The 22,500-nt window shown below is 39.1% G+C and overlaps 1 protein-coding gene across 2 annotated transcripts in view; it reads right to left on the reverse strand.

Moving 5' to 3' along the window:
- LOC127638168 (fibulin-1-like) overlaps nucleotides 1-21,538 on the reverse strand; it is a 49,212-nt gene extending 27,674 nt beyond the window's left edge. For both annotated transcript variants that reach the window (XM_052119583.1, XM_052119584.1), the window contains exons 1-14: nucleotides 21,405-21,538; nucleotides 15,928-16,039; nucleotides 13,990-14,122; nucleotides 8,128-8,278; nucleotides 7,614-7,661; nucleotides 7,401-7,490; nucleotides 7,140-7,277; nucleotides 5,196-5,333; nucleotides 4,925-5,068; nucleotides 4,602-4,727; nucleotides 4,276-4,401; nucleotides 2,059-2,178; nucleotides 1,067-1,198; nucleotides 481-604 (exon numbers count right to left, since the gene is read on the reverse strand). In XM_052119583.1, the coding sequence (XP_051975543.1) occupies nucleotides 481-604; nucleotides 1,067-1,198; nucleotides 2,059-2,178; nucleotides 4,276-4,401; nucleotides 4,602-4,727; nucleotides 4,925-5,068; nucleotides 5,196-5,333; nucleotides 7,140-7,277; nucleotides 7,401-7,490; nucleotides 7,614-7,661; nucleotides 8,128-8,278; nucleotides 13,990-14,122; nucleotides 15,928-16,039; nucleotides 21,405-21,459 (1,637 nt within the window). In that variant the 5' untranslated portion in view covers nucleotides 21,460-21,538. The remainder of the gene's footprint in view (nucleotides 1-480; nucleotides 605-1,066; nucleotides 1,199-2,058; nucleotides 2,179-4,275; nucleotides 4,402-4,601; nucleotides 4,728-4,924; nucleotides 5,069-5,195; nucleotides 5,334-7,139; nucleotides 7,278-7,400; nucleotides 7,491-7,613; nucleotides 7,662-8,127; nucleotides 8,279-13,989; nucleotides 14,123-15,927; nucleotides 16,040-21,404) is intronic.
- Nucleotides 21,539-22,500: the final 962 nt, after the last annotated feature.

A 22,500-nucleotide genomic window follows, 5' to 3' on the forward strand; every position in this document is an offset into this window, starting at 1 on the left:
TATCTATGTGACAGTTTGTCTAATTGTTACTTATACTAATATATTATACTAAAACTATATTTGTGACTTATCACAAAGTTGGAATTTGTTTAAAATTCATATATTTAGCCGCAATGTTGGTGAATTCAAATAAAAGTTGAAAATCGTTCATAAAAGTAACTCAACATAAAATCAAAACTGAACTGTCTTAATGCACATTCATTGTCTAATTGTGTAAGATACATCATTATACAATTTCGCAAATAAAGTTTGTTCTGCCTCTAAAACAACTTCTTTTCAGCTTATGTCATCAAGCCCTCCCCTCCAACCACCTGTTTTAATTCTGGTATGTTACACTTACTCTGAAAAGCAATGCATTATGGAAGTAAAATTGGTTTCAAATTGACTTTAAACATTATGGAAGCTTAGCAGCTTTTTGAGCTTTGATTGTGTCATTTCTGATTCTGTATTTTAGAGAGGCTTTGAATTCACGTCACTTACGTTTCTTCAGAGCGGATGTAGTTGGCTGGGCAGTCAAATGTCAGGCACTTGAATCCACCCTGAATGTTGAAACAGCTCTCAGACTCTGTACAGGTGTGAGTGCCGGTTGCACACTCATCGATATCTGCCAATGTGGAAAAAAACATTGATCTTAAGAATCATTCCATATTAAAACATTTATTTTACCAAGGTCAACTCTAAATTCCGATTGGATGAGCCACGATAAATGTCGTTGGGGAAAAAATGCTGCACATTTTATATTAATGCAGTAACATTTTATATAGTACACTATATTGCTTGGTGGAAGTATCATTTATTTTGATTCTTTATTGATAATTGCCGCTTTGAATCACACCTAAGTTCCCCTTAACTTGGTAAAATCACTCGCATGGTTTATTAAGTTATTATGGTTATTGATAATAACCTTAATAAACAAAGCATCCATTATATATCATAAATATGTGCTATTTCACTGCAGGAACCAGCACTATCCATTTCATAATTCTGATTTAACCAAAGCATCCTGTAAACAGCAAACCGTTTGCATTCTGAGCTTGAATAATTCTCATAATAATGTGTTTCTGACCCTGGCAGCTGCGTCCGTTGGGGGCGACCCTGTATCCCGTCACCGGACACGTGCAGTGGAAGCTTCCCATCGAGTTGTGACATCGGTACGAGCAGATGTGTCCACCAGTCGGCAGAGCACACTCGTCAATGTCTGCAGAAATAAGATACCATGACATGAGTTTTACACCTAACATGGAGTGCAGTTGACAAATGCAGTACAATTGATGCAAACACACAAGTCAACAATGTATTTGTGTATGTGTAAATAGAGCCTGTCCACAGTAATCTATACTAGTCATTGAGATAATAACTAGATTCCATACTCTGAATGAAACTTAACACAATGAGGTCATGTGACAACAATGTATCATAATACTCCTTGAAACATTCATTATTATGTTGCCCTGACAAAGCAAACGTTCTGCTATTCTACAAACTCTAACTCCTCCAAGAGCTTTCAAGCTACATTCATCAAATTTGGTACAGACCTTCAGACTGTTCTAGAATAGCGGGCTCTGTATTTTCTAACTGATCAGACTAACGGTTTTTGCACAGCGGACTTTCAAATATGGGAAAAATCACATAAATTTACATTGACGGAATGTTCAAATGTGTCAATGGAATGCTTGTTAATTCAAACTCCAGCAGTCAAAAATTCAAATGTAAACAAACAGACAAAAGACCTTTGATCTGTTCAACAGATTTAATCTGTCTGTCTGTCTGTCTGTCTGTCTGTGGGTTTATTTGACTATCTATGTGACAGTCTTTCTTCCTGTAATATCTGTATAACCATCAAACTTAAAACTTTCAAACAAGGCAACATCAAAATTTGTCTTGGCAAACTTTATCTAGTTGTAAAAGGCATTTTGTTATTATCCCATAATTAAACATTTTGTGTGTATTGCATGATGCATACCATTTTTAAACATACTATTTTTGATATTTTTATATAAGTATGAACTAAACAGATGTATTCAATTCCAAACGTAACATCCGTCTTAAGCCACTCACCCTCACAAGTGATTCCATCCACATCACTCAGCTGGTAACCACGGCGACAGTAACACTGGTAGGACCCATACACATTTGCACACTCCTGACTGCAGGGGTTCGTCTCACATTCGTTGAGATCTACAAATGAAATGACACGCCAGTGAGACCACACCTGAACATTTGAGATATTCCGTAAAGAAAGGTTACACTGCAAGAACTCATTTCCTACTCAGTATATCTAAATAAACTTACTTGAGGAGTAAATTGCATAACATTTAATGCTGCGTTCACATTTTATTGGAATTAATGACGAGATGACATTTCGGAGATTCTACTCAAGAGCTGTTCTTCAGAGAAATGATTGTTTCTATGGGATACTTGAGTGGCTTTATTGATGATGGCAAAACATTTAATCACAACATTAATTCATTAATTCACGTCTATATGTTCTTGCAAAATGTGTAAGAATAAAGAAAGCACTCCAGGTAACACTGGCTATAATAAAGTGGCAAATCAAACAGGTCTTTGTGTTCACATGGAGAAAAAAGTGTTGTACTTATTTTCCAGTAAAAATATATAAACATTCTTAAAGCAAGACACACTTACTTGGGAATGATATTAAGATATTTGTCTTGTTTCCAGATAAAATTCAGTAACATTTGTGCTTATAGCAAGAAAACGATTTGCCAATGATGTGAGAAAAAACTCGATTCAAAGGGAAAACAAGTATATTTTTCTTACTCCATTGGCAAATATTTTTTTCATGTTTTAAGCATAAAATCCATCAATTTTCGTTCGATTTCTCTGAAAACAAGACTTAATATCTCATGCCATTCTGCCTCTCAAGAATTGTGTTCATGGATCTTGTTTTAAGGATGTTTAGATATTATTACCGAAAAATAAGACAAAAGTTCTCAACAAGAAAATACCATGTTTTTGGGCATATACCGTGGTAATATACATTTTTTCTGGACGTACCATGAAAATACCATGTTTTTGGGCATATACCGTGGTAATATCATTTTTTCTGGACGTACCATGAAAATACCATGTTTTTGGGCATATACCGTGGTAATATCATTTTTTCTGGACATGTAACATGAAAATACCATGTTTTTGGGCACATACCGTGGTAATATCAATTTTTTCTGGACGTGTACCATGAATATACCATGTTTTTGGGCATATACCGTGGTAATATCATTTTTTCTGGACATGTACCATGAAAATTACCAGGTTTTTGGGCATATACCGTGGTAATATAAATTTTTCTGGACATGTACCATGAAAATACCATGTTTTGGGCATATACCCTGGTAATATCATTTTTTTCTGGACATGTAACATGAAAATACCATGTTTTGGGCATATACCGTGGTAATATCATTTTTTCTGGACATGTAACATGAAAATACCATGTTTTTGGGCATATACCGTGGTAATATCAATTTTTCTGGACATGTACCATGAAAATTACCATGTTTTTGGGCATATACCGTGGTAATATCAATTTTTCTGGACATGTACCATGAAAATTACCAGGTTTTTGGGCATATACCGTGGTAATATAAATTTTTCTGGACATGTACCATGAAAATACCATGTTTTGGGCATATACCCTGGTAATATCATTTTTTCTGGACATGTACCATGAAAATACCATGTTTTGGGCATATACCCTGGTAATATCATTTTTTCTGGACATGTACCATGAAAATTACCAGGTTTTTGGGCATACACCATGGTAAAACCTTGTTTTTTTTTTTTTTTTGGTGGACATACTTCATAACATGTTTTTCTGGACATGTACCATGAAAATACCATGTTTTTGGGCATATACCTTGGGGGGCATATACTATGATGCCCGAATACTATGATTTCCATGGTATATGCCCAAAAACGTGATATGCTCATGGTGCTGTATAACATGTTTTTCTGGACATGTACCATGGTAATAATTTTTTTGTACAAAAATACACTATATATATTTGGTGTCTTAGTATGTGTTTATGTATTGTATGTTTGGAAGTTGTTTTCCTCCTGCCAGGCTGTTATTGTAAATAAGAATTTTGTTCTTAAGCGACTAGCCTGGCTAAATAAAGATGAAACAAATGTATCTTGCTTTGAGAATGTTTAGGTGTATTGACATTTTGCAGTGTAATTTTAAGTATGTTTAAATATTTTTTACAGTGTAAATAACTGATACGTTATTAATATTCTGTGAGTCGTCCATACCGTCACAGTTTCTCCCATCGTTGGCCAGCTTAAAGCCGGTAGTACAGCTGCATTGGTAGGACCCCAGGACATTCTCGCATTTATGAGCACATAGACGTCCAGGATAATTCCTGCATTCATTGATGTCTGATGTTCAAGAGACAGAAATGCAGGATAGTTAATCTGATGGCTCATAAACAAGAGGATATGTCATTTATCTACATGAATTGACAGAAAGAACATTATGTGGGTGAGGAAATGATGACACAATTAACAATTAAACCCATTCCTTTAAAAGTCGTAGTCAAGAACACAATGGTGATCACCTGACCCCCAGCAACACTCACCTTCGCAAAGTTTGTTGACGCTGTTGAACACGTAACCGGATCGACACTTGCAGCGGTACGAGCCAATCAGGTTAATACAGCCGTGACCATCGCAGGTGTTATCAAGCCCCGCACACTCATTAATATCTGAGTGAGAAAGTGATTTCGTTTAATGCGAGACTCAATTAAGACCTCAGCGCACAAATAAATAATAAAAAAGTTATTATTTGCTACAAACATGTCAACTATGGCCCTTAAAGTCAATGTAAAACTGCATATGAAGGCCATTTAGTAACGTGACATTTCCGCATAAAATAAATAATCTGTAAATAATCTTTGCTTACCTGTGCAGCGAGTCCCCTCGGCATTCAGGTGGTATCCCCGGCCGCAGTAAACCGTGGTTTTCTGGCATGTGTAAGAGCCGACTGTATTAAAACACATCTGACCTGGTTGACATGGTCCAGTTACACTTAAACACTCGTTTATATCTGTCAAAGTCAAAGATGGATAAATAAAACTTGTTAGCAAGCATCACTCTTACTATTGCTCATGGTGATTTGAAACCCCCAAAATTAATACTAAACTTCCACTTGGCAACCATTGTTTCTGGCTCACCGATGCAGCTCCCGAGAGCATCCTGTATGAATCCCGCGCCACACTGCACTTTTGGTCGGCAACGGAACGACCCGATCGTATTCTGGCACTGGAGTTCAGGTGCGCAGTTGTGTGTGCCTGTCTCACATTCATCAATATCTGAAACATCACAAACAACAGTATCAGTATCACACTGGGCTCTCCAATTACCATGCGTGCAGATTAGATCTAAAACAGTAATGGCACATTGTTGTCTGGTTTTATTACTTGTATAGTAAATATACATGAGCAGTTTGAAAATAACATAGCCCAAGCTGTGGAGCCTACATGTGTGGCCTCTGAATGGAGCATGCTAAACATGCCAGAGCTGACTCAATCAATAATGAACACCATTTTACAGGCTAGAGCACCGCCTACCAAACACCTTTATGCACTGAAATGTAATGTGTCCACTAATTGGTGCTTTTCACACAGCAAAGGCCGAGTGAACTGCCCAATACCTGAAATTCTTACATTTCTTCAAGAGTGATTGGACGCAGGGCTCACTCCGTCAATGCTCAAAGTTTATGTAGCCACTGTCTCTGCGTACCGTGCACCTGTAGCTGGATCCTCTATAGGCAAACGTGATTTGTGAGGCAGCTGAATCCCCCTCACCCAGCTACAGCCCTGACTTGGGACCTAACATTGGTCCTAAAAGTGCTCTCGGGGCCCCCTTTCAGGCACTGGACTCCGCTTGTATACTGGACAGTTTTGCACCTAAAAGGGCGGGGCTTAAACAATATAGCCAATCTTAGAATTGCCGTTATTGTAGAAGGGTTTCAACTAGGTCGTGTAGAAGGACACTCCCCATAGCATCAGCTTATTGACACAATGTCTCTTTCCCTTCATTTCAGGTTTTCTGGGAATGCACCATGAAAATACCATGTTTTTTGGTAAATATAGATAATATTATATATTTTTAACATACACTTTAAACATATGCTTTTGGGCATATACCATGGCAATACTTTGGATAATAAATTTGTTTTTGTTTGTTTGTTTTTTAACATATAACTTGTTTTTCTGGACATATACCATGAAAATACCATGTTTTCTGGGGCATATACCGTTGTAATTTCATATGTTTATAGATAGTATGAAAATACTATGTGTTTGGGCATGAAACATGGTAATACCATGTTTTCTTGATATGTACCATGAAAATACTGTATTTCTGGGTATATACCATGACAATGCACTGTTTCTGGGACAAGTACCACGATACTACCACATTTGTTTTTTGCATATACATCCATCCATCTTCAACCGATTATCCGAAGTCGGGTCGTGGGGGCAGCAGCTCCAGCAGGGGGCGTCAAACTTCCCTATCCCAAGCCACATTAACCAGCTCTGACTGGGGGACCCCGAGGCGTTCCTAGACCAGTGTGGAGATGTAATCTCTCCACCTAATCCTGGGTCTTCCCCGAGGACTCCTCCCAGCTGGACGTGCCTGAAACACCTCCCTAGGGAGGCGGCCAGGGGGCATCCTTACCAGATGTTTTTTGCATATACAGTCCCATAAAAATTCCATGTTTTTTTCAGACATGTACCTTGGTAATACCATGTTTTTGGACATGTACCTTGGTAATACCTTGTTTTTGGACATGTACCTTGGTAATACTATGTTTATGGACATGGTACTATGGAAATACCATGTTTTTGGACATGTACCTTGGTAATACCATGGAATTCCTTGAAGTACCTTTGAATACCATGTGAAAATAATGGCATATAATCATTCAGTATCATTATATATATCAAAGTACCATAGTATTACCTTCAGATACCATCACTGTGCCATGGTAATGCCATGGCACCAAATATTGTAAGGCATGAAAACTGTGACGTTTATTGATTTATTATTATTATTAAGGAGATTTCCATGTAATTTGATGTGCATGTGTGAAGTGTTTATGTGCGTCTAACCTTCACAGTTGTTGTTTTCGGTGAGTTCATAACCCGTGCCACAGCTGACCTCTCTCTGACAGCGATAGGAGCCCATTGTGTTGATACAACGCTCACCAGCACGACAGTGATGAGACCCCAACAAACACTCGTTAATATCTGCAGAGTTGCAATAGATCAGTCCGAACCTTTTTGGTGTGTGCCCTACATAATATACTACAGTTCTGCAATAGATTTTTGGTTAAATGGTTAAAAAAAATATATTGTTGAATATTTACTGACCTTCACAGGTTTTTCCATCTGCTTTGAACTTGTGTCCCTTAAAACAAACGCATGTCCCGTTGCCAACACAAATATGAGCACAATTGGCAGCTTTAATTCAAACAAACACAAACAACATAAATATTACAGACACAAATGAGTATTTAAAATAGCGGCTAGATGAATTATTAATTAATTATAAAATGTGTAATATTAGAGTAGATTTGCAGCTACCTTTGCACTGGTCCCCTGCACTCTGTATTGCACCGTGGGAAGATTTATCTACAAATTTAACACACAACCAAATAACATTAAAACACATAGCATATTTATAATTCTTTAATAATTGGTATTGATGTATTTAAGTTGATTTAAGCAAGACTAGCTACCCATTAGCAGTGAAGTGTTCATTTATTAAAGAGCAGTTTTTAACCTCCTGAGCTGTGGAAATATCACCTTTTGTAAACTAGAGGGCAGCAGAATCCATCTTTAACTTCCTGTCTGATTTATTGGCGCACCCAACAGGGTAAACAGTTGGGAGTTTGATTAAAAGTTAAGAGAAAATACCACTTAGACTTCTATATCAGTTTAGTTTTTTGGAAACATAGACTCCAATGTTCTGTGATCAACAACTTTTAACAGACCTTGTTAACAGACATACACATATAATGAAAATGTCATTTGTTTTGATCCCGGAACATTTCTTTAAAGATTAATTGGAGTTAAAGGGCTGTTGTTTTGCTCTCACCCTGTGTATATTTTGCATCACTGTACGATGAGCTTTCCACGCAGCACCTCCGGGACACCAGACCACACTGGTACCCCACAGGAAGGCTGAGGTCACATGACAAATCCTGTTCCTGGACCGCCCTGCCAAGCAAACAACACTCGCAGCACATCTGCAAATGAGGAGAACTGAAAGTCAGAGATGAGGTTTACACTGCGTAACAGTTCAATCATGAGGAAACCTGAGGAAAACAGATCTTACAGTCCGAAAATTAAAACAGTTACATCAGAGATTTTGGCACTCTGTTTTTACGACTATAGTGCAAAGATATCTATTAAAAACAAACTTTTATGTTGGCTTAACAAAGCCTGGCCTGAAAGGTTAAAAGCTTTAAAGTTGAAGGTTTTACAGGCCCAACAGTCAGAGATAGAATAGCAGTCAGATAGACAGATTGTTAGATAAACCTTGGCCCATTTAATTGAATTGGACCACTTTAAATGTTCATTACGGGAAAACCGTAAGTCCGATCAACTTGAAAAGTCACAGCACACTAAGTCAGAACAGTCTAAAGGTCTTTGCCAAAGTTGGCGGATGTAGCTTGAAAGCTCTAGGAGTAGTCAGAGTGAGACGTTTGAGTATTGGTCTACAAATGACGTTTGTTGAATAATAGTATGCTTGCTTTGTCAAGGTTTCCTGAACACACTCCCCATCTTCTATTGGTCAACAAACATATAGTACTGCCCCCAAACTCACACAATTTGTTGAGTCAATGTTGCTTACAGTGTTGTTCACACTTTAAGAGGTTAATAAGCCTGCAAATGGTTTACTTGGGATGCAAGAAAACATCGAAGAACTTAACACTCTTCAGCTTTAAAAGAGAAGGTGATTACATTGTAGAGCACAATACTATGGTTCAACTCATGAGCTTTATAGTAAAGAAGTGTTATATCTGCATATTGACCCAACCTTTGATGATTTGATGGAGCCAGTCAATTAAAACATTTCAAGAATCCTTTTATTTTACCACATAGTGCCTCAGAATTGAGTTCTACAAACTGCTTTTGAGACAAGGGATTAAAACCTTCTCTAAAACCCCAGAAAATACTGGATGTTCCTCTACAGAGACATGAGACAAGACAATACAGATCCTTATGGTAGCCATTGTGGCGCATTTCCCAGACACAGATAACGTCTTGTCCTGGACTAAACTGCATGTTTTTAGTGATACTTCAAGTCTGCAAATCTTTCTGTATTTAAGGCCTTTGTTGTGCCTGTGAGAATTGTCCAGGAGCATCATACAGGTTTGATATGACATGAGGGTAAGTAAACTATGACAGAATTTTCAACCCTTTTAATTGGATTAAACTGGTCGAATCAGGCTTCCATTAACTTACATCTCAGGTGACATCATCACAAATTTGTCCTCTAGACTTTTAGAAGAAACACAAACAGATCTGTCGAGAGTTTACCTGTTTGAAAATCATCTATCACGTACATAAAAACAGTGCAATATTTCAGACAGACGCTTTTAACGTTTGTACAGTCACTAAGTGCCGTTGACAAAGATGAATGTTTCCTTGAAGACAGCTGGCACCTGGTGTTGAAATCCATTCTTCATCTGTGTGTTTGGTGGAGTGCCTGTGCGTATAATCTGAGCTGAATTGATAACAGCGGGCTGACACCAACACACTTCACTTTTCTAATGTGGACAAGTTCAATCCTGTCCAATGTAAACGGCATTGAGAGAAATACATCTTTCGATCCATCTTTAGGAGATTTATCAACTTGTTATAATGTGTCTAACACAGACATGTATACACAAGCGTTCTCTTTGAAATACATCTTAAGTGGATCTGCACCGGGCTCTAAAAGTCACATTTAACAATGTCTTAATGTCATTGCATTAGATAATAAAATATCAAAGCAAGTAACCTTTTGGAAAAGCCTTCCTGTTGGCCTGCATGCCTATGGTGCCTTAAAATGCTGCCTATGTAGAAAGCTCTAGGTTTTGGAACTGAACTGAAAAGTATTGTGAATAAGAATGGGAATTACACTGTGTGCTTAGAGATATAGATTCAAAACAACTGGCTCATAAGAGTCATTCTTTCAGGAAATGCGCTGTGTTTCACACCATAGATTCAAAAGAATAATTAGTCCGGAAATCAGACTACACTGGTCAAGCTTTGTGTTTCATGCTATGAATTCGAAAGTACCGGCTCCTAAGCATATGCATTCGGAAATCGTACTACACTGGTCACCCCATGTGCTTCATGCTATAGATTCGATAGATCCGGCTCTTAATAATCATTGGTTCGGAAATCGGTCTATACTGGTCACCCTATTTGTTTCATTCAATGGGTTCGAAAGAACTGGCTCAAAAGAATCGTGTTTGGAAATCAGGCACGTGCTGCATGTTTCGTGCTTTGGATTCAAAAGAACTACTCATAAGAATAATTTTTCCAAACATCTGTCTAAACTCGTCACGCTGTGTGTTCCTCGATATAGAATCGAAGAACTGGCTCATCAGAATCATTCGTTCGGAAATCGTTCTACACTCATCGAGCTGTGTTTTACGCTTAAAATAATAATTTGTTGAAATGGATTCTGGTCACGCTGTGTGTGTCAAACTACAGAATCGAAAGAACTGGATCGTTAATAATTTGTTCAGAAATTGGACAACGCTCGTCATAGTGTTTGTTTTGTGCTATAGATTCGAAAGAACCAGCTCTAAAGGATAATTTGTTTGGAAATCGGACTACTCTCGTTGTGGTGTGTGTTTTGTGCTATAGCTTCTAAAGGCCTGGCACAAAATAATAATTCCTTCAGAAATCGGACTACACTCATTGCACTGTGTTTATGCTATAGAATCTAAAGTATCAGTTCAAAATAATTATTTGTTTGTAAATCGGACTACATTGCGTCCTCTACGTTCATCGGTTTATCCTTTGCCATTTTACCATGTGCTTTGTTTTTTCCAGCTTTTCTACTGTTTCAACAGCATGTATATTACTGCGTGCACGCATTTTATTTTTTCTTTCCTTTTTCCGCTTGTCTACATCTCGCATTTCGACTGCATGCATTTGTTTTCTCCTCTGTGTTTTACACAGATTATTGCATCAATCTCAAACTGATCAGGAACCAACACAACAACAGCAAACAATTGCGTGAGGGATTCACATCGATCTCAAACCCTCGCTGCACAAGAACAACCCTAACAACAACAACAACAACAAACAGCTGCTATAAGTTATGGCATCCGCTCATGTTATTGCTTCATGCATTGCATGCCACATGTTTACTATAGCTTCTTAATCAGCAGTGATGGATTTACATGTGATAAATGTAAGGAATTAGTCAGGCTGATGGAAATGATTAATGAGTTAGAGACACGCATCCGAATGCTAGTGGAGGTCAGTGAGAGAGAGAAGCCGGTAGATACTGTTTCGGCTGCGGGTAGTACAGCGAGCAACACACATACTTTGGTTCTGGTTGTAGAGCCCTCGCAGCAGGGCATGCTGCATTTGGGCGGCATGCTCGCTCAGCAAAGCGACACCACTCTCCCATTCCTGTTAGTGTTTCCAATCGATTCTCCCCACTCAGTGATGCACCCGCTGAGAATCACGTTGAACGTGCCCTTGTTATAGGAGATTCTAAGATTTCTAAGTGCAGGCTAATGCTGAATGTAGATTTGTTTTAAATTGTTATTCATGTTGGCACTAATGATGTCTGGCTTCGCCAGTCAGAGATCACTAGAGATAATGTTAAAGAGGTGCGTGATCTTGCAAAAACTATGTCAGACACTGTGATATGCTCTGGACCCCTTCCTGCTCATTGTGGTGACATGGTTTATAGTAGATTAGTGTCACTGAATGGCTGGATGTCTGAGTGGTGTACGGAGAATAGCATAGGATTTATAGACAATTGGAAAAAAAATTTGGGGTAGACCTGACCTGCTAAAGAGAGATGGACTCCATCCCTCCAGGGAAGGTGCCTCTCTCCTCTCTAATAATTTGGCTCTTAGTCTTAATAGTGATAGTATTTGACTAACTGGGGCCCAGGTAATGAAGCAGACAAACTGGCTGATACGAACATCTGCTAGCTGCCTTGAGACCTCACACAAGTAACATAAAATACAACACATAGAAACTGTATTACCTAGATATCACATAGAGTCAGTTCCCCAAACTACCAAACACAGTAAATCAAAAAGTCCAGAAGAACGATGTAATAACAGAAAATATAAATGCAGTCTTCTCTAGCACTCTTGATAGTGTCGCTCCCTTCGATTAAAGAAAATTTAAGAAAAAAGCCTCACACCATGGTACAATGATCACAAACATCTCTAGACCCTTCATCTCTTAGCTCTCAAGAGAAAAGTTTGGAAAATGGAGCATTCACAGTGCAAGGAAGGATAGTGTCTGTAGCTACAGACAAGCACTAAAAGCTGTCAGGTCAGCATATTTTAGCAAACTCATAGAAAATAACCACAACAATCCTAGGTGTTTATTCAGTACTGTGGCTAAATTGGTTAGGAATAAAGCTTCTACAGAACCAGATATTCCGTTGCTGTACATTAGTAATGATTTCATGAATTTCTTTAATGATAAAATTGAAATCATCAGAAACAAAATTGGAATTATGCAATCATCTGTCACAGAACCTCATAAAACTGTGTCTCATGATTTTCTTCACAAGCAACTTCAATACTTCCCTGTCATAGATCGTGAAGAGCTAACAAATCTTATCGAAAAATCAAAAGCCACAACATGTATGTTAGATCCAAAACCAACTAAGCTCTTAAAAGAGGTATTCCCTGTAATCTCAGAACCTCTTATTAATATTATTAACTCCTCCCCATCATTAGGACATGTCCCAAGAAACTTTAAAATGGCAGTTGTTAAACTGCTTATTAAGTAGCCACAGCTTGATCCTGGATAATTGGCTAATTATAGACCTTTAGCCTGGGTTAGGTCCTATTTAGCAGACCGCTACCACTTTGTCTGTGTAAACAAGTCAGACCAACAAATCAAACAAACATTAAGTATGGAGTGCCACAGGGATCAGTTTTAGGGCCTCTGCATTACTGCTTGTATATGCTTCCACTGGGAGATATTATCAGGAATCGTGGAATAAGTTTCCACTGTTATGGAGACAATACCCAACTTTATATTTCTTCTAAACCCAACTAAATTTCACAATTCTCCACATTAGCAGAGTGTATCAATGAAATCAAATATTGGATGGTTAGAAATTTTCTTCTACTCAATTCTGTCAAAACAGAGTTACTAATTATTGGACCAAAAAAACTCTAAAATAAGCTGCTAAAATATTATTTGACTCTCGATGGATGTACTGTTACATCATCTTCAACAGCGAAGAACTTAGGTGTTATATTTGATACCAATCTCTCCATTGAAAACCAAATTTCCAATGTTTGTAAAACAGCATTCTTTAACCTCAGATATGGAATATTGCTAAATTACGACACATGTTCTCTGTTGCTGATGCCGAAAAACGTATTCATGCATTCATGACTTCAAGACTAGATTAGTGTAATGCATTACTGGGAGGATGTTCTGCAAGTTCAGTAATTTTGTTTAAAATGCAGCAGCCAGAGTGCTGACTGGAACCAAGAAATATGATCATATTAGTGGTTACCTGTTAAGTTTCATATTAATTAAAACATTTGGTTAACTACATACAAAGCTTTTTTTTTTTACAGTTTAATTTTCTGTTAATGCATGATCTTCTGTAAAGATGCTTTTAAATAATGTGCATTCTGAAAAGCGCTGTACAAATAAAAATTGACTTGACGTTGTGTATGCAAACCAGTTATATACAGTACTTATATACATGTGCTGAGAAAATCACACACATACACACCTTAGCCGTTTTAGTTTCACATGTACTGCCGGACAAGAGGACATGGCAGCTTCCCTGGTCTTTCGCCATATTGATACCATTGGTACAGGTGTTGTCTTCAAGTACGGCAGCACAACATTGTTCTTGGGCTATCCTATAAGACACATCAAACACACACACACACAGTTAGCTCATATATACTGTATCAGGTTGATAAATGTTTAAGATTTGAGCTGGTAACCAAAGGATTTTAGGTTCAGTCTGCTAAAAATAAAATACACAAACCAGCCGAAGATGGTTTGCTAGTCTTAGCTGGTTTGGTTTGCTGGGTTCAGAGGGATTTTGGGCACTTGCTGGGAGACCAACTTGACTATCTTAAACCAGCTAAGACTGTTAGCACAATGTTTATTACTAATTCACTTCTATTTGTTTATTCTTCCTTTCTTTTGCTTCCTGCCCATTTAAAACCAAAGGACATATGTTAAAGAGCAGGAGAAGTTGAATGTTCTTCCAACTAAAGGACGTCACTATTTGATTTTGGTCCAGGTTGGAACGCAACGCTGATGCTTTGAGCTGAGTTTACGGTAAGACGCTCACTGTTTGACAGGACCGAGAAACTCCTTCGCTTTCACAGTGAATTTATTGATCCTTACAGGAAACCTCTGAAGATAATTTTAAGGGAGCAGACACCCGACTGTTGCAATTTCTCCTTATGATTTTGTGGACTTGTTTTCCCCTTTTCAGTGTCTGCAATAATCAGCAGATTTCCTGTTATTCAGCCCTCCGTCTGAGTAGAGTTTCACCTCAGTGGAATTTCCTGGATTTGGTACGACTCTCTTTGCTTAAGCTCTCCATTTTTGTAAACCCCCTACCCAAAAAATCCACACCATCACCACCCATTCTAGCACTCTCTAATTTCAACAAATTCTGGATCACCAGAATGGCCAACACAAACAGATTTGATGGAATAACTCATTTGGCTTTAATTGGCACTGGTAGCTTGGCGGTCTAACTGCTTATTATTTATATTATAGTAACTATTTGGACATGAGGGTGCACAGTTTGCAGGTTTTTTCAGTTTGGTGGTCATGTTTACTGCAAACATTTTTGCCTTGTTTTCAGTTAAAAAAAATTGAAATCTAAACATCCTTAAAACATGAAAACATTACAGGATGACGCAGAATGGCATTAGATATTAAGTCTTGTTTTTAAAGAAATCAAACAAAATTTGGTGGAATTTATGCTTAGAACAAGAACAAAATATTTGCCAATGGGGGAATAAAAATAAACATGTTTTCCCTTTGAAAGAAGTTTTTTCTCTCACCCCATTGGCAAATAGGTTGTTTTTGTTATAAGCATAACATTTCCAAAATCGTGTTATATTTCTCTGAAAACAAGACACACTATTGTATTTAATTTTGCTTCTCAAGAAAAAGAATCTTGTTTTAAGTATGTTTAGATATTTTTACTGGAAAAACTGAAAAAATAAGCATGTGTTCTGAAAAATAACTACTGTAGTCGTTGGATTTGACAAAGTTTCTGAGGGTTAATTCATCAAATTTGGAAAGACATTCAAGAGTTTAGTTTAAGTCCCTTAGTTGCAAAGACAAAAAAGGATATCCTTAATCATTTTGACCACAAAATGTTCCATTATTTGAGCGAGTTACCACTTGACGTCATGTAGATCTGTTATTGTGGTATCGTCGATTTCCCCAACGTCATGACGCCATGTCACAGGTTTGGTCACGAGAACCAATAAGGATTGATGTTATTGATATAGCTGCCATATTTGCATTAAGCACTTTAATAATGACATGATTTGATTTGAGAGGTAATAACGACTTATATTTTGCCTATTGCTTCCGAATACTTTTGTTTTTGGCTGAACTATTCCTTTAAAGTGTTTGCTATGGAAATCTTTTAGTTGTGAAGCTCTTGGATGGTGAAAAGCATGCAGACCTGCAGGTTGTGGATTCTGATATGAGCGGAAGACTCGTGCAGTCCTGCGACTCTTGGCCTCTCTGCTTGCCATCTTTACAGCAGTCGTCCAGCGAGATCAGAGGTTTGGCCTCTGGAAAAATAAAAACAGGGAAGACATTACACACAAGAAAAACAGACTCTTCTCACACAAACTACACACACAAACGAGAGCGACACAAACAGATATACAGACTGAAGATCTGCTGATTTACTTTTACTCAGGAGAAACATCTGAGAAGCAGGAGACTCTCCTCACAATCTCATTCGTGTCTTGGAGAAACTATTGAGATATTAATGAGATCTCCTATGACTAGTATTCAATGGTGGACAGTATGTTTATGTTTTAAATAACAGCTCACTGCTTGCCGATAAGATTTCACTATCAAACTTCGACATGCAGCACCAGGTTTGTCATGGAATAAATGAACTTGGGTACTACCATGTTTTTGGGACATGTGTACCATGCTATCCTTTGGAAGTACCTTGATGTATCATGGTAAAATAGTGCCAAGAAGCACCACATTATTATATTTTTTGCACACATAAGAGTACGTCTCTCTATCGAGCTGGCATCTCCGGCTCCCCTTTATCTCACTCTCCCGCTGATCAACTGATTCAGCGCCAGCCGTATACCATGGCCAAGCCCTCCTCCTCATCACACTCCTCCCCCGCCCGATTCATGGAATTCCTGATACCATCACTGTGCCGTGGTAACAGTTTCTTGTTGATAAGGTCAGCACAGGCACTCTTAACTCATTGGATGAAGTGATAGCAGAACGTTTGTGCAATTAACCCTGTAAAGCCTGTGTGACGAGGAGGACACGGCCAGCCCTGAATCAGGCTAATCATCCAGGAGGGGGATAAATTCTAGCCGGGGCACCAGTTCGAGTGAGAGAGAGATGCACGCAGCCATGCTGCATGTGTGTTCATGTTTTTTTTATGGTTTTATGTTGAGATTTTATTCAACTTTATGTATACTGTTCAGCTGGTTCCTTCTCCTTGCCCATCCTTGAACTGTTACATTGGTGCCAAAACCTGGGAGGGAGGAGGGATGTGCTGTCGCGGAGTGACTGTGCTGGGGACGGAGGGGTTGCTGCCAGCCGCCAAGAGCTGGATGAACCACGGCTGTCTGCCGAGAAGGGGAGGAGCAGTTCTCTCCACCAGGGGACAGAGGACTCGCTGCCGTCTGCCAGGGGAGGCGAGAGCTGGCATCCACCAGTAGGCAGAGGAGAGGTTGAGGACCAGATGACAGCACATCCGGGAGCTAGCAAGCAAGTTTTTCTCTCTCCCTCTGTCACTCCGCCTCGATCTTTTCCCTCTACCCTTCCCTCGCCTCATCTCTCCCAGGGATCCAAAAGGTGGAGAAGACCTACTAGCAGGCGCGGCCAGAAGGGCGACACCCCCCCTCCAGGAAGGGAGGAGAGGGGAGTGCGTCATGCCGGCCTGAGATGGGCGATGGAAGAGTGTGATGAGGATGAGGGCAGAAATGAGGACACACAGCCGGCCCTGAATTGGGCTAATCAGCTGGGAGAATAGCCGGAGGCGCTAATTCGAGAGAGAGAGAGAGAGAGAGAGAGAGAGACACACACACCACCACACTGCATTTGAGATTTCATTAAACTTTATGTTTACTGTTCAGCCGGTTCCCACCTCCTGCTTACCCATCCTTGAACTGTTACAGCCTGACATATGAAGAAGCATGGAAAAAACCCTTTCAAAACCGTGACTGCTCCAAAGCCCTGAAGCGAAGTATAAGGGTACTTTCACACTAGCAATTTTGGTGCACACCCAGGGTTGAATGATGTCAAAGTTTGATTAGTCCAATGCTGCAAGGGGCGCCGGGAACAATCGTGCTCGGATTCAGACCACAGGAAATGTGCCCAGTGTGAAAACAAAGAGTACTGGGATGGGGACCGAGTCCTGCCTGCAGCCTTCCTTTGAAAGGATTTATTTTGTTATTGGGGAAAGGTAATATGAGATGCATGTTGTTGGCAATTGGGGTCAGTATCACCAATTCTATTTTAAAGTCTAGTCTCTGCAATGGACCGCACACCAACAGACATCCAACAAACTACCAATGAAGTCCAGACTTTGTTTTGATAGTCAAAAGTCTGGCTCAACAATAGTCTGACAAGGGTCTGTATCTTTATTAAGGTTTCTTTCGCTCTTGGTTTTTTCCCCACAAGCTTTTTTCCATCATGCTTTCCATCCAATTGGTTGATGGGCATCTAGTCAACTCCATTGAGCACATCTGCCTCTCTCCTGAAGATTAAAGGGCTTAAAAACATCAACATTTCCAAACAACCATCAGCCAACACAACGGGACTCAAGTGGATCAAACAGGTCATTAATTTCCCTGTGGTGTCCTTCATCTGCCAAAACATGAAATATCTTTGGCAGATGAGATGTTCTGGATTCTTCTCCTTCAGGCTTGGGATTGATTCAACTCTCCCAAAACTCTGTCCTTCTCCCCTAGCTGATAGCCTTAAACAACAAAAACACCATGTTCATGTTTAAGTCTCTGCTACCATTTTTATAGCACTCTTGGCACTCAAATCTCTTTAAGAAAACCCCCACATGTTAACAGGCAGGTAAACTGTTTAAACAGATCCAGTTTGTAGCTCTGAATTATGACCTGTGCCTTTGGAGTGGAGTGGCATAGTGGGCTAAAGCACATAACTGGTAATCAGAAGGTTCCTGGTTCGATCCCCACAGCCACCACCATTGTGTCCTTGAGTAAGACACTTAACTCCAGGTTGCTCCGGGGGGGATTGTCCCTGTAATAAGTGCACTGTAAGTCGCTTTGGATAAAAGCGTCTGCCAAATGCATAGATGTAAATGTAAGCGTGACTGCTCCAAAGCCCTGGAGCAAAGTATAAGGGTGCTTTCACACTAGCACTTTTGGTGCGCACTCGGGGTAGAATTATGTCAAAGTTTGGTTGGTTTGGATAATGTGAACGCTGTTTTCCGAACTTGTTCAGGAAGTAATATGACTTGCGCATGCATTATTGCCAATATAAGCATGATGACATCATCAGTTGCAAACACACACACGTGCATCATGAGTGGCAGGGAAACGTTCAAGTCATCTGTGTTTTTTCTTAATGCTTAATGAATTAAAATGCTCACTGTTTCATGTGAGCGACAACAAAGTTGAACTATTGAATATAGCTTTACACAGAAAGTTTAGTAAGTGATTTTATGACACTAAAAGGATGTTAACACTTCTAATGTTTACATCTTGTGTCTATACATCTGAAATAGTGAGTATTTTAGTGTTTACAGATTGGCCCATTCACTTCCATTGTAAGAGCCTTGCTGCAACCACAAATTCTGCTGCTTCTTTTTTTTTAATTAACAAATATTTTGGGGGTAATCAACATCATGCCTCTAAATCGGTCGACTGAGCTTAAGTTGTATTGAACACGGAACATTCCTGACTTGGTTTAAAGCTTAGAATTGTTTACTGAAGAGTTTTTGAGATCCCTGAAGAGAAAATGAATAGGAAAGATATTTGCCGGACCAAAACCACTTAAAAATGGCTAAATAAAAAAAAGCTCTTTGGCTGAAATCAATCGTGGAGAGTGGTTCCACATGTTTGAAATGAGTTTTCATAACTTAAAATTACCACGTAATATGAACACAAACATTTTGTGTAGAATGTACCTTGTTGAATTGAGTAAACCCAACAAAATTAGATGTGTCAATGTAACGCAAATAAATCTCTTTTATTTGTTTATGTACTAAAATAACACTACATTTTAACATGTACTCTCTATCGATTCACAAGCAAAGCTCGCTGGTAAATGGAAATCCCCTGCCCAGTTTCATCAGTGCTACATTAACACAACAAATATAATTTGTTGCCAATTTGGCATGCCCAATTCTCACTACTTAGTAGGTCCTTGTAATGGCATGGTAACTCGCCTCAATCCGGGTGGCGGAGGACGAGTCTCAGTGGCTTCTGAGACCGTCAATCCACGCATCTGATCACGTGACTCGTTGTGCATGACACCGCGGAGACTCACAGCATGTGGAGGCTCATGCTACTCTCCACGATCCACACACAACTCACCACACACCCCATTGAGAGAACCACTAATCACCACCACGAGGAGGTTACCCCATGTGACTCTACCCTCCCTAGCAACCGGGCCAATTTGGTTGCTTAGGAGACCTGGCTGGAGTCACTCGAACTCGTGACTCCAGGGGTGATAGTCAGCGTCAATACTCGCTGAGATACCCAAGCCCCAATAAAAAGTATTAACATAGTCCCAACTCGTGATGTGGTGGTGGCGTAGTGGGCTAAAGCACATACAGTAACTGGTAAGCAGGAGGTTGCTGGTTCGATCCCCACAGCCACCACCGTTGTGTTCTTGAGCAAGGCACTTAACTCCAGGTTGCTCCGGGGGGATTGTCCCTGTAATAAGTGCACTGTAAGTCGCTTTGGATAAAAGCATCTGCCAAATGCTTAAATGTACATGTAAATGTAACTCAATTAGATTAAGTAAACTTCCATTTTACAAATTTAAATGGATAGAATGAAATGAAATTAAGTTGTGACAAAATGTTCTAGAATTGTGGTGCTTTATTTCATTTGAATGAAGTCAATCGACCAAGCAGCAAAGATCCTGAGAAAACGCCCCCACCTACTGTGAACTTTATGTGAGGGGTCCCACGCCTTGGTGACCCCTGCCAGGGCTTTGAAGCATAAATCAACTTCTTAAAATCAGTGGGGGGTTTCTTGCCCATGCCACACTCTCGACTCTGTCCTAATCTCTGGTCAGTGTTTCCCTACATTACTGGTGTCACAGTTTGACATCTGAGCACATGGTTTGTATCACGGGCTACACTCATTATCATAGGCCACACCCACTTCATTGGAATATTCATTACTACTATGTACATTCACCTTCCACTATAGCTCATTTTGGGTCAAATTTGGGTTTGCAGCCTTATTCTAAACAGACATAGAGTATACTGGAATATCATGTGTTATATTAGAATATGCCATATTATTATATGTACACAATATAATATATACTATATACCATATTAATATATACCTGCACCGTACCCTTTTTAAGAGTGATTTAATTGACTATAAATATACTGTATACACTTTCATTAGAGATCTGCAAGTAACTTTATTTACTAAAGTAGCCTAAAATAATATACTATTCTCTATTTGAATCTTATCTACCATTCTAGACCATTAATGCACAGTTTTGATACTAAAGCAACCTCAGAAAATGTATGCATTTGTTTCTGGAACTCCGAAAAGACATGAACAATACAAGTGCAAAAGCAGAAGTGAGATTTAAATGTTATGTAATAACACGTTACCGCAATGTTTCGTTCAGACGATGCCGTTCTCTGGGGAGTTAATGCATAAAAGCCCTGTATAAATGCATACATTGACATTCATTTAGAGGAGGTGTTCAAGGGAAACTCACCTTGTGCCTGCAGGACTCCACACAAAGAGAAAAGCACAATGAAGAAGGGACCCATTTATCCAAACTCTCTAGCAAGTGGACGATAGAAAGACTGTTTGAGAGGAGAGTCAGACAGACTGGTTATATGAGAGAGACAGGAGCTGTGAGAAACAGATTGTGGGTTTTAACCCCTTCAGACCTGAGTAAATTTGTTTTTTACCAGGTTGACCCTTCTCCATGATAGAAATGAGTCTAAAAAAACAAAACAAATTGTGCCAACACGTGTTTCTAATCTTCAATGGACACCGTGACTGAAGACACAAGATTTCAAGAAACTTTTACTAGAGTTCTTCATATTTTTAGTGCATTATCCACATATGTGAACTAGAGTTTAAACTTATACAGTATGTAGAAAAAAGTCGTATGGCGAGATGAAGTCTCAAAAAGGTTTGCATGTGAGTGTGAGTCTGTATATGTTTGTATTTGTCTGTGTCCGTTGGTGGGTATGTTTATGTTTACTTGCTGGTTGATTTGATGAATATACACTTTTGTGCATTGCAGCAGCTTCTCCAATCTGTTGACCAAATGCAAGTGTGACTGGAGCTGGAAGAATCTGCCATGGGACATCTAAAATTGTAAAAATGCCAATAACCATTACATGGACACTCTTGGCAATTGAATCGCTCCCGTAGCCAGATGGAGACCAACTTGTGTTCTGATTCTCCTGTACTAGCTGGTACTCTTTTGAGACCCAGTGTACTGCTTTGCACGGCACTGTGCACTCTTCCTTTTAGAGTCGCACTTGAAATCTTCGGTCAAATTTGACCCCTAAAAAAAATAAACAAGTATTTTTGGATTTTCATGAAAGAAATGTAATAACACTAACTTCAATAAAGTAAAAAAAACACGAGATTTGTGCATATTTGGGAGGATTTTATGGTATTTAAATCTTAATTGGCTCTATATTACTACATTGCACCATTAATTGTTATTTAAAATAAGCACATTTTATGTTATCTTCAGTAGTCATCCTGGAGGGTTAAAGGACCCTAAACGTTCAACCGAAAGTCATGCATTTGGGGTATAAAATCTGCTGGAATAAAAATAACAATAACGT

The sequence above is a fragment of the Xyrauchen texanus genome, chromosome 46, assembly GCF_025860055.1.
Source record: "Xyrauchen texanus isolate HMW12.3.18 chromosome 46, RBS_HiC_50CHRs, whole genome shotgun sequence".
In the NCBI taxonomy this organism is placed as follows: domain Eukaryota; kingdom Metazoa; phylum Chordata; class Actinopteri; order Cypriniformes; family Catostomidae; genus Xyrauchen; species Xyrauchen texanus.